The following is a 15,752-nucleotide window of genomic DNA, read 5'->3' as shown; positions in this document are numbered from 1 at the left end:
AAGCTGCCAGAATGCGGTATACCAGAAATGGATTGGCTTTTTCAATGGGGATTTATTAGTTTACAATTTTACAGTTCTAAGGCCATGAGAGTGTCCAAATTAAGGTATCAAGAGGAAGAGACCTTCTGTGAGGAAAGGCTGCTGGCATCTGGGGTTCCTGTGTCACTTGGGAAGGCACATGGTGATGTCCACTGGTCCTTCTCTCCTAGGCCCTGGTTTCAAAGGCTGTCTCCAAAATCTCTCGATGTTTCTCTCTCATCCTCATAAGGACTCCAATAAAAGACTTAAGACCCACCCTGAAAGGGCTGGGTCACATCTCAATTGAACCAAGAGGTCCCACCCACAGTAGGTCTGCCCTCACAGGGATGGATTAGAAGAACATGGCCTTTTGTGGGATACATAACAGTTCCAAACCAGCTCACGTGAGGTTGAATAGACAAATTCAGGGACAGAAAAGAAAGTAGGATAGAGAGGTTATCATGGCTAGGGTGAGGGAAAAATGAGTTATTGCTTAATAGCTGCCGAGTTTCCGTTTGGGATGATGAAAATGTCCTGGAGATAGTGGTGATGATTACACAACATTGTAAATGTATCTAAATACTACTGAAGTGTACACTTAAAGATGACTAATTTGGTAAATTTCATGTTATGTGTATTTTACAGTTTGTTTTTAAAATAATACATTTATTGTAAGAAATGTTTACAATACAGATAAAGGAAAAGGTAAATAAAGATCATCCACAACTTCTCCATGCAGAGATAAACATTGTTAATATTTCAAAATATATCCTGCTAGGTTTTTTTTTTGGCACAGATTTTTTAATTGGCAAAATTGAGATATTGAAGGATGGATATGTGATATAAGCAAGTATAATAATACATTTTGTGTAGATTATAGGTGAGTGTACAGATATTGTAAAATTCTTTCAGCCTTTCAGTATGCTTAAAATTTTTCATAATAAAATTTTGGGGGAAAATAAGATCACACTGTACACAAAACAGTCTTCCAGAACACAACTACCTAATTGTGTTACCCTGATGCTTAAATTTTTTAGTATCTTTCTATTTCAATAGTATGAATTTCAATTTCCCTAGCCAAGCATTCAAGTCCCCTTCCCGTCTCTCCAGCTTTATCTCAGAATTTATATGCGTCGCCCTATAATCCAGCATAAGGGATCATCACAGATGTGCTCTGCTCTTGATGGCATTTTCTCGATTTTCACATGGGATTAACTCTCTGTGTTAAATCCCTGTTCAGCTTTATGATGCAAACAAGTAGGATGATATTCCTCCCATTTTAGACAATTTTTACTATGAAGCATTCAGGAAATTTTTAATGTGAAAAGCCCCCTTCTGGTCTCAAAGGTGAGTTTGCAAATAACTTGCCTTGTCAAGGAATTACCTTAATCAGAGTAATTGACATAAGTGTCAGATTCAAGGCTTTGAAGGTCTAACAGAGAGGCAAGAGAGACTTTCTCCATATCACCTGGGCATTTTTGAGTCCTGCTCCTTCCCTCCCCACAACTCTTCCTGAAATCCAGTCAGGTTCTCTGTACTCCCTCTTGCTCTCTCTTGCTCTTTCAGGTTCCTTCTTTTTTTTCTTCTTTTATTCTAACAGTTCTAACCTCAGATCCATTGACAGTTTGAAACTAGTGGAGGCTTCAGTTTGGGGAACAGGCAACACTTTCTTTAATGGCCTTTTGCTCATTTTGGAAAATTTGAAAAATGCTGAAGCATTAATAATGTTCTGCAATATTGTGAGCATTTCCCCAGGTCATTAAATACCTTTTAAAACCTGATTTTTGTGTGTGTGTGTAGTTCTTGATACTGTTTTATGACTATAACTTACCCTTTTTGGACATGCCAATTGTTCTTAATAAACATGTTTGTATGTGGATCTCTTTTCCATAATGCTTATGATAGTGGATTATTTAAACTTAAAGAGTTTTGCTACAGTTTGCTCAGTTGACCTCTAGAAAGATGGTACCATTTTAGCTTACCACTAGCAGTGTATTCATCACTTAATTCAAAGAGAAGTGTTCTTGGTTTATCAGGTGCTTCATTATTGTTTGCTAAGGAAAATGATTTCTGTTTTTAAGCATTCATTTTATGTAAAACAGTACTTCTTAATATGAGGATTGTGGTCCCTATGAGTCCATAGAAAGTCTTCAGGAGGCACACAGACCTCCCTGATATTGAATGCAAAGTATGGTACAAATGTGTATTTTTCTAGGGAAAGGAGTCTATAACATTCCTAAGGTTCTCAAAGGAGTCTAAAACTCAAAAGGTTCAGCACCACTGATTTAGAGCAGAGATTTCCAACCCCTACTGCCAACAGAATTTACCTGTGGCACATGCCTAGGAGACCTAAGAATTCAGCCTGGAAAATTACTGAGCTTTATCAAACTGTATAGAATTCTCTTTTGAAAAATCCTATCAACCTTGTTAAGCTGAAAGGCTGTGTTTTAATTCCTGGGCCTTAGTTAAATCATCCTCTTAGCATAGCTATTAAAATGCGTACTGCTCTGTGTTTTGGGGTCAGCCACCTGCCCATGCTTTGGCACATATGAGAATGATGCACAAACAGCTAGACTAAGAAGGCCCATCTTGGCTTCTTTGGAACCATCCCTTGGAGGGTTGGGCGTTTCTGACATTTGTGGCCTTCCTGCCCTGTAGGCTCACGTGATGGTTCTATGGGACTCTGGGAGGTGACAGAAGATGTGTTGACCAAAAGTGATGCTAGGCACAATGTGTCACGGGTCCCTGTGTATGCCCACATCACTCACAAGGCCTTAAAAGACATCCCCAAGGAGGACACAAACCCTGACAACTGCAAGGTCCGGGCTCTGGCCTTCAACAACAAAAACAAGGTATGAACTCACCAAAGAATCCCTGAAGCCTATTCCTCTTGCTTCAGTTTCTTGACTTACATCTTGGGAAATGCATTCCCCTTCCCCCACCCCATCCCCCACCCCCCAAGTTAGTGCTTGCTGCACAGCTTGGTTCCAAGCCCACAGAGTACCTTTTGAAGAGCTGAGAGATGCTTGTGAAAAATTACAACTGAGGCTATGCAAACCACTCCTTGGACTGGTCTCTGCAGTATTTCCCTATAGTCCATATTTGTCAGTCAGCCCCACAGACAGTTTCCCCAGGGCCAGTCTGATTTGACTTGTCTCTCATTTGCACCTGCCTTTGCAGGTGCTCTGTTTATTTTGGGTGTAATTTTCATAAGTGCCTCTGAAAGCAGACACTTTTTTTCTCCTCAGTATTGTTTATTTCCAGTCTGCACTGAGAGATACCTCTCTCTCCACACTGCCACCAAGTCATACCTAATCATTGTCAGGTCTCCTGAAGCTGGGATATTAAGGAGAGTATTGGGATATAGTCCCAGAGCCAGAAGAGAAGAAAAGCTTCTCTGAAAGTCTTGAGTCAGGCCACCGTTTGAAGGTTAGGTTCCCTAGCCTCTCCATCCATATTTATGGCTGAGGGGTGGTGGAATTATCTTGCCTAGATTAAACCCTCCAAATTGAGACTTACAAAATTGTCCGTTATGTTTGTGCTCTTCTCTCATTATCCAATGGGATGTTATGGGGATGTTTGCATAGTGAGGACTTTTTGAATCATGAGTGCCTACATAAGACCTGGACTTGCTTCTTGGGTTCTGTCAAGAAGCAGCCTCAATTTAATAGGCTGTCCAGCTGCATTGCATGGGAGTGCTGAGGTGATGGGCTGATAATTCCTGGCACCCTTGCTGGACTCCATGGGATAAGAATAAGGGATGGGAGTACCCTGACCTTCACAGTCTTCCCTTGGTTAGTATTGTACAGATTGGAATATAACCTGTTTTTCATTGGTCTTTAGGAATTGGGAGCAGTATCTCTGGATGGCTACTTTCATCTCTGGAAGGCTGAAAATACACTATCTAAGGTATGATGAACCTGACTGAGTGATTTTACCTAATAATTCACATTATGTTTGAAAAACTCTAACTTTCCCTGAGCCTTCTCATTCTTGTCTAAAACGGTTCTTCAAGGATCTGGCCATATTATTGCTCAATGCATGAAATTCTGAGTCTGGCATGGCTCTCGTGAAGGAAGGGACTCTCTTTTAAAGAGATCACTGGGGACCGTTGTTTCACATTGCAAAGGCTTCCTGACAGGCTCCTTTAACTAGCAGCCCTTCAATCCACAATGCATTTGAGTACTTGTTTATAGATTATTAACTACCTGGCAGGCTGCAAGGGCAGGAACATCTAAATAATAGGAACCAATGGCAACTGAAGATCAATCAAATTAAGATAAACCATCTCTGAAATCATCATGGACATTAACAAGTAAATGGATTTAATTTGCAATCTCTGTAAACAACTTTTGCTTAGCGTTAGACCTACATGCAGATCATTTGCCCTCTTTCTTAAGAGGAAGCAGAGCTCCAAGAACTGCTGATTACTTCATGTCATGCCAGCCTTTGAGCTCTACTGATCTTGCATGGTGTTTACTTGCAGTAGGCACCCACTGAGGATTTGCTGAAAGACACGGATCCAGGGGTAAAGCTGATTAGGGTTATCTGGGATTAAATCAGTCCTATGAGTGTACTCTGTAGTGTCCAAATCCCCCACAATTGGGAAATTGGGTTGAGATTAGCCAGAAATCAGCCTTTTTATCTGATAAACAGTGGGGAGGGTGGTGGTGTTTCCTACCGAGAGAACAGAGTGGGAACTTGGCTTTAGTGCCCGGGGTTATCCCTGGAAACAACCTGTGGTTCTTAACTTTTTCCCTCTACCTCTGATAATTTAATTGCAGATTTACCCTTTTCCCCAAGCCTATCCTCTTCAGGATAGGTCTTACTGTTGATTATAGTCACCCTCTCTTTCTCTTTGATACCTAAGGGTGATATTTCCTTAACCAGGGCTTATCTTTTTCTCTCTGACTTTGGCTTGTGTGTGAGGGAAGATTACAGAGGTGTGGGTCCAAGATCACTGCCTCTGCCTTACGCTCTCTGGCAATGCCATGGGTGCACCTCTCCTCTTTATATTTTCAGCTCCTCTCCACCAAACTGCCATATTGCCGTGAGAATGTGTGTCTGGCCTACGGTAGTGAATGGTCAGTGTATGCAGTGGGCTCTCAAGCTCATGTTTCCTTCTTGGATCCACGGCAGCCATCATACAACATCAAGTCGGTCTGCTCCAGGGAGCGAGGCAGTGGTAAGAGTCCCAGTGTGCCCCTCAGGCTTGCAGCTGCATTGCAAATGGGTTTTGACCTTAAGTTTCTATGGTGGTTTCCAAGCAAGTATAGTTGTATGGAACAGGTGTGGGGTATACGGCAACACAAGGGGGGAGCTTAAATTACCTGCATATGACTGCAGAGTTTCAAATACCACAGACAAATGTGTGTCCACAGATGCCTTTGAAGGAAACCAGCAATCGAGATATTAGTGGTTTCCCATGTTCTTTCACAGAGGCCTACTTTCTATCCTGTGGTAATTTTTTGCTGGGGCTCTGCCTGAATTAAAATTGAGTTTATGCTAAGAGATAGCATGGCACAGTGGGGAAGAGTTTGCTGAGGGGCGCAAGGTGACTTTTGGGGGTAATGAATATATTTATTTTTATTTTGATGATGATGTCATGGATAGATACCTGGGTCAGAACATCAAAATGTACACTTTAAATATGTGCAGTGTATTGTTTCTTTAATTATACTTCAGTAAAGCAGAAAAAATTATTTGGTTCTGACCACTGGGTAAATTAGGCTTCAGCCTCCAGTCTTTTTTTTTTTTTACTCTTAATCTCAGGGTCGTGGGTTCAAGCCCCACATTGGGCATTGTTTTTTGTTTTTAAATTCAGTTTTCTTGAGATATATTCATATATTATACAGTCATCCGTGGTGTACAATCAGCTGTTCACAGTACCATCATATAGTTGTGCATTCATCACCCTAATCTATTTTTGAACATTTTCCATACACCAGAAAGAATCAGAATCAGAATGAAAAATAAAAGTAAAAAAGAACACCCAAACCATCCCCCCCACCCTATTTTTCATTTTTTTGTCCCCAGTTTTCTACTCATCTATATATACCCTGGATAAAGGGAGTGTGATCCACAAGGCTTTCACAGTCATACTGTCACCCCTTGTAAGCTACATTATTGTACAGTCATCTTCAAGAGTCAGGGCTACTGGGTTACAGTTTGATAGTTTCAAGTATTTACTTCTAGCTATTCTAATACATTAAAACCTAAAAAGGGTTATCTGTATAGTGCATAATGCCCACCAGAGTGACCTCTTGACTCCATTTGGAATCTCTCAACCACTGAAACTTCATTTTGTTTCATTTCGCATCCCTGTTTTGGTCAAGAAGTTCTCAATCGAACGATGTTGGGTCCAGGCTCATCCCCGGGAGTCGTATCCTACATTGCCGGGGAGATTTACACCTGTGGGAGTCAGATCCCATGTAGTGGGGAGGGCAGTGAGTTCACCCTCTGAGCTGGCTTAGTTAGAGAGAGAAGGCCACATCTGAGCAACAAAGAGGCACTCAGGGGAGACTCTGAGGCACAATTATAAGCAGGTTTAGCCTCTCCTTTGCAGTACCGAGCTTCATAAGGGCAAGCCGCAAGGTAGAGGGCTTGTCAGCCTCCAGTCTTTTACAGCATATGAAGGGGGAAAAGAGACTTGTATTTGTGTGTAAGGTTTCAGAATACCTTTTCAAACATTATCTCATTTCATCCCAGGAGCCCTGTGAGAATGGTTAACCCCATTTTGTGGATGAGGAGCCTCAGGTCCAAAATGGTTAAATAACTTGCCCAACATCACACGGCTTGGTGGTAGAACAGCTGGAGATCAGAGTTCAGATCATCCAACTTAACAAAGTGTATTAACTTCTTCATCTCACTTTGTTCCCTTTCTCATGCAAAAATATGGCTACCTTATCCTTAGTCCTAGAAAGCACAATATGGATCATAAGGCACAATGTGGATCACAATTTAACCCCTCTCTTTCAAGTAGTGTTTATTGCAAAAGCAACTTTTGTTTTGGGCTTCTTTGTTTCATTTATAGTGAAGACACTTATATTGGAACAGAGAGAATAATTTGTTTAATGAAAGTAGTAGGGGGAACAATAAATAGGCTTGGCTGGCATTACTTGTGCAATGAGAAGTTTTAAGAGATTTTGGTTACTGTTATGGGAGTAGCTTCCATACCTAATAAGGAAATATTCATTCCTCATATATTATCAAACATCTTTTATATGCCAAGAAGCATCTTCTTATGCCATGCACTTATTAAATCCACAGGTATGGCAGATATATTTTCCCTATGACCCAGAGTAATTGGATGAATTGTCTTAAATTCACACCTTGATTGAGGAGGGACAGTGTGCTCCTTTGGGTACAGAAGTTCTCAGCTGTTTGCCATGCTCATAACATAATACCTGATAAAGACCTCTTACAGTGCTGTGGTAGTGGTTTTAGGTCAAATATGAGGAATTCCTTATTAATATAACAGTTTTTAAATATGCAGGTTACCCTGAGTTGTAATATAGGTTGGAAAGATATAATGAAGAAAGGCTTAGAGTTAGGAAAGTTGACTCCCGAGTGAGTCTGTGGGTGGCAGGGAAGACTTACGGTCTTGGGCCAAAAGTGTTGTGGGCATCTAGCACTTCTCCAAGGCTTACTGGAGGGTCCCTGTTGGTGTTTGGATGGCTATATGGAATCAGGGTTCTCTGGCTTTTGCATGAGCTACAACTGCTGTTGGAAACACAGTCTGGTACTTGGAAGTGCCATGGCAAATTCAATATTGGAGAAATTCAGGTTAGCGACTATCATGCCTGTACCTCTCTCCCTCCCTACTTATTGCCCTTTGCTTTCTCTCAGGGATCCGATCAGTGAGCTTCTATGAGCACATCATCACTGTGGGCACAGGGCAGGGCTCCCTGCTATTCTATGACATCCGAGCCCAAAGATTTCTGGAAGAGAGGCTCTCAGCTTGCTGCAGGTCTAAGCCCAGGCTAGCAGGGGAGAATCTGAAACTAACCACTGGCAAAGGCTGGCTGGTGAGTAAGCCCCTGCCTGAAATGGTTGCCAAACTGTAACAGAAAAATTGGTTCACTCTACCCTCCACCCTGACTTGCTGACACACCACCTACACACATACTTTTTTCACTAGTAAAAGGCGCTCCTTGGAGCAGAGAAAAGCCAGGCACTTTCCCTTGATTTTGTTTTTGTATCTACGTGTTGTTCGTGGGAAAATAGGCCCAGCCAGACTCCTGCAAGTGGTAGTAGAGCAGGAAGGAGGAACCTTCTGCCAAGGCTGCCAGTGAATTTTTGAAGAGCTTGGTTCCAGTTGTTTGAGGAGACCTTGGGTTTGTGTAGCAATTCTTCAGCCTGCCCAGTTCTCTAATGTGTAGTTGGAAAAATGAGGTCCAGATTCTCTTGGGCACCAATCTCCTGACATCAGGTTGTAGGTACAGAGCCCTCTTATCTTAAGGAAACGAGAAAACATTAATATCCCTCCCTTCCCTTTTTCCTGCCCCATGACCTAGAGGTGCTAATAGGGTCTCTTTTTCTTCCCATAGAATCACGATGAAACCTGGCGGAATTACTTTTCGGACATTGATTTCTTCCCCAATGCTGTTTACACCCACTGCTACGACTCGTCTGGAACGAAGCTCTTTGTGGCAGGAGGTCCTCTCCCTTCAGGGCTCCATGGAAACTATGCTGGGCTCTGGAGTTAATGTCAACTAACTCTCCCAAAATGCAGAGATCTACACTAACGTCCATCCTCAGTTTCTTTGTTTTGCCTTTTGATTTGTTTTTCAGTTGTGTGAAGCTCTCATATTTTAGTGGGAACACTATGGTTTAAACATTTTGCAGGAAGAGGCTCTGTACAGAAAACTGAATGGGGCGTTTTTTTTCTTTTTTTGCTTTTGGTAGTGAGAATTTTACTTTACTACTTTTTTTTTCTTTTCTTTTTTTTTTTTTTTTTTTTTGGTTTTCAACCAAACATTGTAACATTGTTAATTCCTATCCATATGTTTTCTTTAAGTGACACACACTCTCCCCTCTCTGGCTTCCTCTTTAGGCCGACACAGTCATTCTTACCCTTACTTTCACTCTTGAGAGGTAGGGTTCCTTTATAATTGTGTGGTTGCTTTCAAACTTTCTGTGAAAGTTTGGGAGCTGTGTGTGTGTGTGTGTGTGTGTGTGTGTGTGAGCCTGTAGATACTGTGTGTCACTAAAATTACTAGGAGTGAGGATTACTTAAAATATTTATAAAAGAAACAACTTTATTCAGAGTCCAGCTTTGGGACTAGTCTTTATCTTGTTTTTTAATGTCTAGCAGCACTGATTATAGGAAGTGAAAACAAAGAAAAACAAATCATCACTAGAACCCTTTGAGATTGCAGGCCTCTTGTGGACTCTGTGCCAGGACTCCAGCCCATACCTGTCTTCCCTCCTGTGTGTCCTCCAAGTGAGAGCCTTCTGTGTATGTGTCACTTCCTTTCCTCCCATCTGCTTAGCCAGTGGTCACTCCACTAGAACATCAGGGCCTCCATCCCAGTGCAGCTCTGGAGGCTGCAGAAGGATTTCTAGGACTTGATAAAGAGAATCCCCATCCCAACTGCCCCTTCCTCCCCTCAAACAAGTTCTGATCTGGTATTTCAGGGGCCAAGGCTGGGGGTCTCAAATCTAAGATGTATATGCTCAATCCCCTTAGCTTGGGGAAGAAACATTTTTCTCCATTCTTCCATTCTCCCCGAGTGGGTTTTGCTTTTGTTTTCAAAATTAGGTTCACTCCAGCAGGGTGGGGTGAGTAGGAGCTGTATCTGTTTGGTGAGTGCTTCATGTGTGGAATATTCATTTTCTCAGTGCAGTGGAGCTGGGGTTGGAGCCATCCTTCCAACTCTCTAGGCACGGCCTTGGGAAGGTGGTGGGGTAGCCTGCAGCCAGCAGCATTGTGCATCTAACAGCATCGACGTGATGAATAATTTCTTCCTTCCTTGAACTGTTTAGTAAGTCCAAGATTTTTAAACTTGCGGGCAGCTGACTGACTGTGATGTCCAGTTGTTCCCTGCTTTTTATGCATCATGTTGCAGAGAACTAACAGCTGTTCACACCCACCAATTCCTCCTCTCCTCTAAGCACATACATTGCTTCTCTGTCAACAGCCCATTGTGGGGAAAGGAAAAGTCGTATTTACTCCTGCACCCCAAATTTTAAGTTGCTCTCCCGGTTATCCTCCTCTGCTCTGGGTATAGAGGTGAGACTGGAAGAAATAGTGTCCAGCCCTTGACGACTGGGAACTGCTGGGGAGGGGAGATAGCAAGTCCACCCTAACTTGGTGGTACAAGGCATACACCACTGGTTCTGAAAAATTTTCGTCTTCTAACCTAGAGAAATAGGTGCTATAAATGGAATTAAGCAAAATGCTGGATGCTATAGATCTTTTAATTGTCTTAATTTTTTTTTGTATTATTAAACTACAGGCTGTAGATTTCTTAGTTCTCACAGAACTTCTATCATTTTAAACTTATATTAAAAGAAAAAAGATCTTAAGTAGGATGTTTTGTACTATTGCCTGACCCTCTTCTGTGATGGGTAATGCATTTGATTGTTTGAGATTTTCTGTTTTTAAAAATGTAACACTTGACTTTTTTGCCGAGGAAAAAAAAATAAATATTATTCCAATGCAAAGTGGTTTATGTGAGTATGTACGAGTCAAGAAGCTGCAGGAAAAAGGCCCCAGCTGACTGGTTGGAAGGTTGGCTTGGGCTTCTGGGATTGCTTGGGCAGTGGAGGAATACAAGAGTTCCCTCAAGGCTGGAGGCAGATCAAGGACACAGACACAAACACCAAGACCAGCCTGCTCCTAATCCCCATCCTTGGCCCAAGATCAGTTGCTCTGGGGTCCAGTTGAAGGTGGACATGAAAAGGGGAAGTAATGTGGTACCTGAGGAGACAAAACAGGTTAAAATTTGAGAAGGTAGGTGCTAGTCTTTGCTGTATGGTGATAAGGCCGCATCTGCTTCAGTGGGGGGTGCCCTGGAAATGACTGAGAAAGTGGCTGAACTATGCCTTGGGAACAGGATATCATTTTTTTTGGAGTTGGAACCGTTGTTCCTAGCTACCCTTTTTAAGGGGAGGACACAGTGACCACAGTGAGTGATTCTCTTCACAGAGCCTGTTTGGGGCTGTAGCTGAGAGAAAGGCAGGCTGCCAAAACAGAACTACCAGGGCCAGGCCTCTGAGCTAGGCAAGGCAGTGCTGGTTTCTTTGCAAAGAGCTGGACCCAGCTGCCCTTTGCACCTGCCTCAGAGATTGACTGCTTAAGAACATGACCTCATGCAGGGCTACTAACTTATTTATATGATAAAGGTTGCAAGGCAAGAAGCAGGGAGGTGAACAAGTTGAAGCAATTTGAGAGGGCTTCCTAGAGAAGAGTTGGATTTGGGAAGGGACTGGAATCAGCCTTTCCCAAAATGAGCTTTTTACAACACTAGATCCATGGAACAGTAAATAGTGTTTGCCAGAAGTTCCTTGGTCAAATAGATTTTGGAAATGCGGGTTAAAACCAAGACAAGCTTCTTTACTTCACACCTCTCAGGTGTTTGGTTGATTCCTGTGGGACACATTTTGCATGAAACGTGCTCCCAGAAGGATAACTTAGGGGATGCAGGGTAAGCCTTGCCTGAGCCTCTGACTTCAAAGGAATCTTGGACCTGCTCCCATTTTCCAGCCCGACTTGTCAGCAGAGCGTATCACAGAAGGGCGTTGTGAACTTTATGGGGTCTGTCCCTTTCCTGCCAGCAGTCCCACTCCCAGGCCATGGAAGAACTCCTTTGTTCTTCCTAAGGCCATATGCCTCGACCCAAATGTTCTCTCACTGGCTTCTCCCATTATCCTTTAGGTCCTTTTGCAAGACTCTGGAACTGAACTGAATTCCTAGCCCTTCAAGCCTCATTTGTACTACAGGTTCCTGGCCCCCTGACACTCCAAGAGTTGACGTTTGTATTAGTCTGGCCCTCAGTATTCCTAATAAAGCTGAGGGCTCCCAGGCTTGGCCACTGATCCAGCTGCTACCCAGAAGATTTGTAAGGTAGGTACCCAGAAAGCAAGTTATGATGTCAAGACCCTTGGGGTCAATCTCATAGGAGTCAGCCTCCTTTTCAGTTGGCTGTTATCTAAGAGACAGTACAGCTGGGGGCTGGGAGACAGCGGTGCAAGGAGGGATCACTTAATGTCATTTGCTTTTAGCCACATCTCACTTCATGCTAGTGTACTGACAAGACTGGATGACTGGAAGCTTTAGGAAGGTTAGAACATGGGCTTCTAATTCCAGAACCACTGATGAAGCCAAAAGAAAACTCAAATTTCTTTTCTTGGTTCTGCCTTCACCTCTGCTTCTCCAAAGAATACTCCAGAAAGAGACAAAAATGTGAGAAATATGAACCCCTTCTCTAAAGAGAAGTGTGACCTGAACTCCTCAAGATAAGGTTGTGAGCTCTTTTATGATTCAGCATTCCAAGACAGAGGTGTGAGCTGGCCTTTCAAATTTCCCTTGGATTGGGCCTCACATCTGCAACACTCCCCATGATTAGTGTGAAATTGCCAAAGTCAGAATTTTTAAAGGATAATACTCATTAACTGAGCTCAGAGTCACATGTTTACTATGTTTCTTGTTAACGCCATATTCAGAGCTGTAATTTTAACATTCCTAGCACCATGGACAGGAAGAAAACAATCAACTCACCTCTGAAAGAAAATAAACTTCCCTCACTCCTGGCTATTTTGTTCTTAGCTGGTAGCAGCTGGGACAGAGAACTGGAAATAATAATGAGGCTTCTTTGTTCTCCCGGGTCAAGGACATATGCTGAAAGCAGAGAAGACCACTTGGCTGGCTTCCATGGCCTGAGGTGTGGAGGTGTGGGCCCTACAATGCGTTGTTTACCTGAGAAACACCCCTCATCTTCACGAACTGCTCCTCTAATTCCTTCTACTAAAAATACAAAATTATCACCCCAACCATCATGCTTAAGAGTGCACCATTAGATCTGTGTGTGTTATATTACCTGATTATAGGTACCTTTTTAAAATTGTAGCTACTCCCTGTGGGGGCGGGGGTGGGAGGAGACACATGCCACCCCCAGGGCCAACCACCGAAGGTAAGCATGGACTAAAGTGGAGGCTTTGGGTTCTAGTTCTACCACTGCTGCCCGTGGCCATCTGACTTGAAGCATGCCTCTTCCCCTCTCCAGACATACGATTTTTTCATCTTATAAAATGAGTTCAGATTAGACAGATGATTTCCTGGATACATAGCTCCGCAACAAATATTCTGGCACAGGGAAGCTGGAGAATAGGATGATCCCTGTCCTCAAGCAGTTTGTTCTGAAAGAAAGGGAGACCCACCTTCCAGGGCTTTCCAAGCGCAGGTGAAGCACACTTGTCTGACTTCCCCCAAACCTGGAGAGACCCGGAGTTTTATGGGGAGAGTGGGTAAGTTCCTTTGGGCCAATGAATCCATCGTAAAACCAGTAGGGGGAGCCAGAGCTTAGTTCCCAACCTCTTGAAGTACCACCCTTGCATAAACAAACTCCATATGGAGTGTGATAAAACAAAGATAGGCACGAAACATGTTTTTTAGAGGGGAGGAGAGAGGGACAGGCAGAGCTGTAGTATCAGTCTTCAAGGAAGTGTGTTTGTTTTTGTTTTAATACAGGTTACCAGGGGCGAGGATGGGAAGTAGGGAATGGGGAATTAATACTTAATTGGTACAGGATTTCTGTTTGATGATGGAAAAGTTTTGGTAATGGATGGTGGTGATGGTATAACAACATTGTGAATGCAATTAGTACCACTGAATTATGTATTTGAATGTGGTTAAAAGGGGAAGTTTTAGATTGTATATATATTAGAAAAAATTAAACATACCAAAAACTATAGAGACTGTACAACACAGTGAACTCTAATGTAAACTATGGTTATAGTTAATAGTATAATTATAGTAAGAGTGTTTCATCAATTTTAACAAAGATACCACACTAATGCAAAGCATTGATAGGGAAAACGGTGTGTATGAGGGGGTCGGTAGATGGGAACTCTGTATTTTCTGTGTGATTTTTCTGTAAACCTACAATTTCTCTAATAAGAAAAATAATAAATTTAAAAGAAATATTCACTTTGTCTCCAGTTTTGATTCGGGAAATTTTGTGTTCTTTTTCTTAAACAGGCCCTCCACCCAAATTGCATACATTTCAGGCCCCACAAGCCCTGGGTGTACCTCTGCCTAGAGGAAACAGGAATGAGTGAATGCCTTCAATTTTTCTTCTCTTCTCATCCAATCTTATTTCTATGTTCAATTATATTTAAAATTTTCACTCATGGAATAGGAACAGATGGCCCTACTCCTTCTGGGGGGCCTCACTCCTTCCCCCCAGCTGTGGCCTTCATGGCCCCTGGCTTCCTACCCCCACCCCAGTGCCTCCCCTGGACCTCTTCTCCCCACAGCCCTCCCGTCCCGGATCGCCATGCTCTTGCTCATCACTGGCTCTTTCCTATCACACCTCAAACATGCAAAATGGTCATCCCTTGATTCTGACCACCCTGTTCTCTGCCGTTGCTTTTTTAGAGGCTTCCTGATTGCCCACCTCTCCCCGCCCCCAGTTGAATGGCTTGAAAGAGAAGTTCGTACATATGGCCACATGGCCTCTACTTTCTCACTCCTCAATTCATTGAGATCTGGTTGCTTGTGACTTTTGGGAAATGTCCCCTAGAGTTGCAACTAGCTGACTCTATGGCTTCCAATCAGTCCTCTTTAAGCAATTTTTTTTTCTTTAATGAAGTTTTCAGAGTAGCAATCCTCAAGAATCAAGCTTCCCTGTCCATTTAGGCATGAATGTGATTTACAAAAATATATGCAATGCAACTTTTCAAAAGTGTGTGTGTGTATGTGTATTTGTGACAAATAGAGCCAGATATTCCTTGCTGTTCAAGTTGCAAGGAGGGGATGTTGCTATTGGATCCTCAAATTCAGTAAATTGTGCATTGATTGGAGGAGTTAGCTATGAGGCAGCTTGGAGAAAGAGCACTGGATCTGAGGTTTGATGCTCCTAGTTAAATCCTGTCTCTAATTATTAACCAGCTGTTGACTGTAGACAGGACACTATATCTCTCTGGGTCAGTGTAAACCTGCTTTGCAAACAGGGAGCACAGCTGTAAGGCAATCTTAGGGCTCCTGATAGTTGTATCAGTCAGTGCCTGAGTTGTCTGTTGAGATTTCACAGTCCCAGGGAGATGGTGGCAGGTCTCCATGCCTTAAACTCAGTCCAAATAATTGTGACTCTAATGCAGCCAGGAGCAGGAGGATTTGGGGTTAACTGACACAAAGCTCCAAGCTTTCAAGCCACCAGCCAGGCCTTTACCCAAGAGTGAATCAGGAGCTTCTTCCTCCTGGCTTCCACTTCCCTTCTAACCATAGAGAGGTGAGAGGCCATCTGCGAAGACTGGAGGAAGAAGTCATGTGGCGCCTAGAGAGGGATGACGAAAGCAGGGCTGCCTGAGGGGTTGTTGGGAAGCAGTTAGGAACTGAGCTAGGAACTGAGCTCAACTGGCCAAATTGGAGCGAGGTGTTGGTATTTGCAGGAAATGCCCTCTTGGGGAGAGTAGCCACTTGGCAGGCCAAGGGTTGGAAGGTGGGCGGGGGGGGGGGGAGCTTAAGCATTAGCTTTGCTCTTCAGACAAGACCCTAGCCCCTAAACATC

At 43.0% G+C, this 15,752-nt stretch overlaps 1 protein-coding gene across 2 annotated transcripts in view; it reads left to right on the top strand.

The window, feature by feature from the left end:
- Nucleotides 1-10,686, top strand: part of DCAF12 (DDB1 and CUL4 associated factor 12) — a 55,908-nt gene extending 45,222 nt beyond the window's left edge. For both annotated transcript variants that reach the window (XM_037797218.1, XM_037797217.1), the window contains 5 exons: nt 2,677-2,870; nt 3,862-3,927; nt 5,041-5,203; nt 7,867-8,045; nt 8,568-10,686. In XM_037797218.1, the coding sequence (XP_037653146.1) occupies nt 2,677-2,870; nt 3,862-3,927; nt 5,041-5,203; nt 7,867-8,045; nt 8,568-8,726 (761 nt within the window). In that variant the 3' untranslated portion in view covers nt 8,727-10,686. The remainder of the gene's footprint in view (nt 1-2,676; nt 2,871-3,861; nt 3,928-5,040; nt 5,204-7,866; nt 8,046-8,567) is intronic.
- Nucleotides 10,687-15,752: the final 5,066 nt, after the last annotated feature.

Source organism: Choloepus didactylus, chromosome 10 (assembly GCF_015220235.1).
Source record: "Choloepus didactylus isolate mChoDid1 chromosome 10, mChoDid1.pri, whole genome shotgun sequence".
NCBI classification, from domain to species: Eukaryota; Metazoa; Chordata; class Mammalia; order Pilosa; family Megalonychidae; genus Choloepus; species Choloepus didactylus.
Note: the sequence above shows the minus strand (reverse complement) of the source record. Positions and strands in the feature narration are given on the sequence as shown.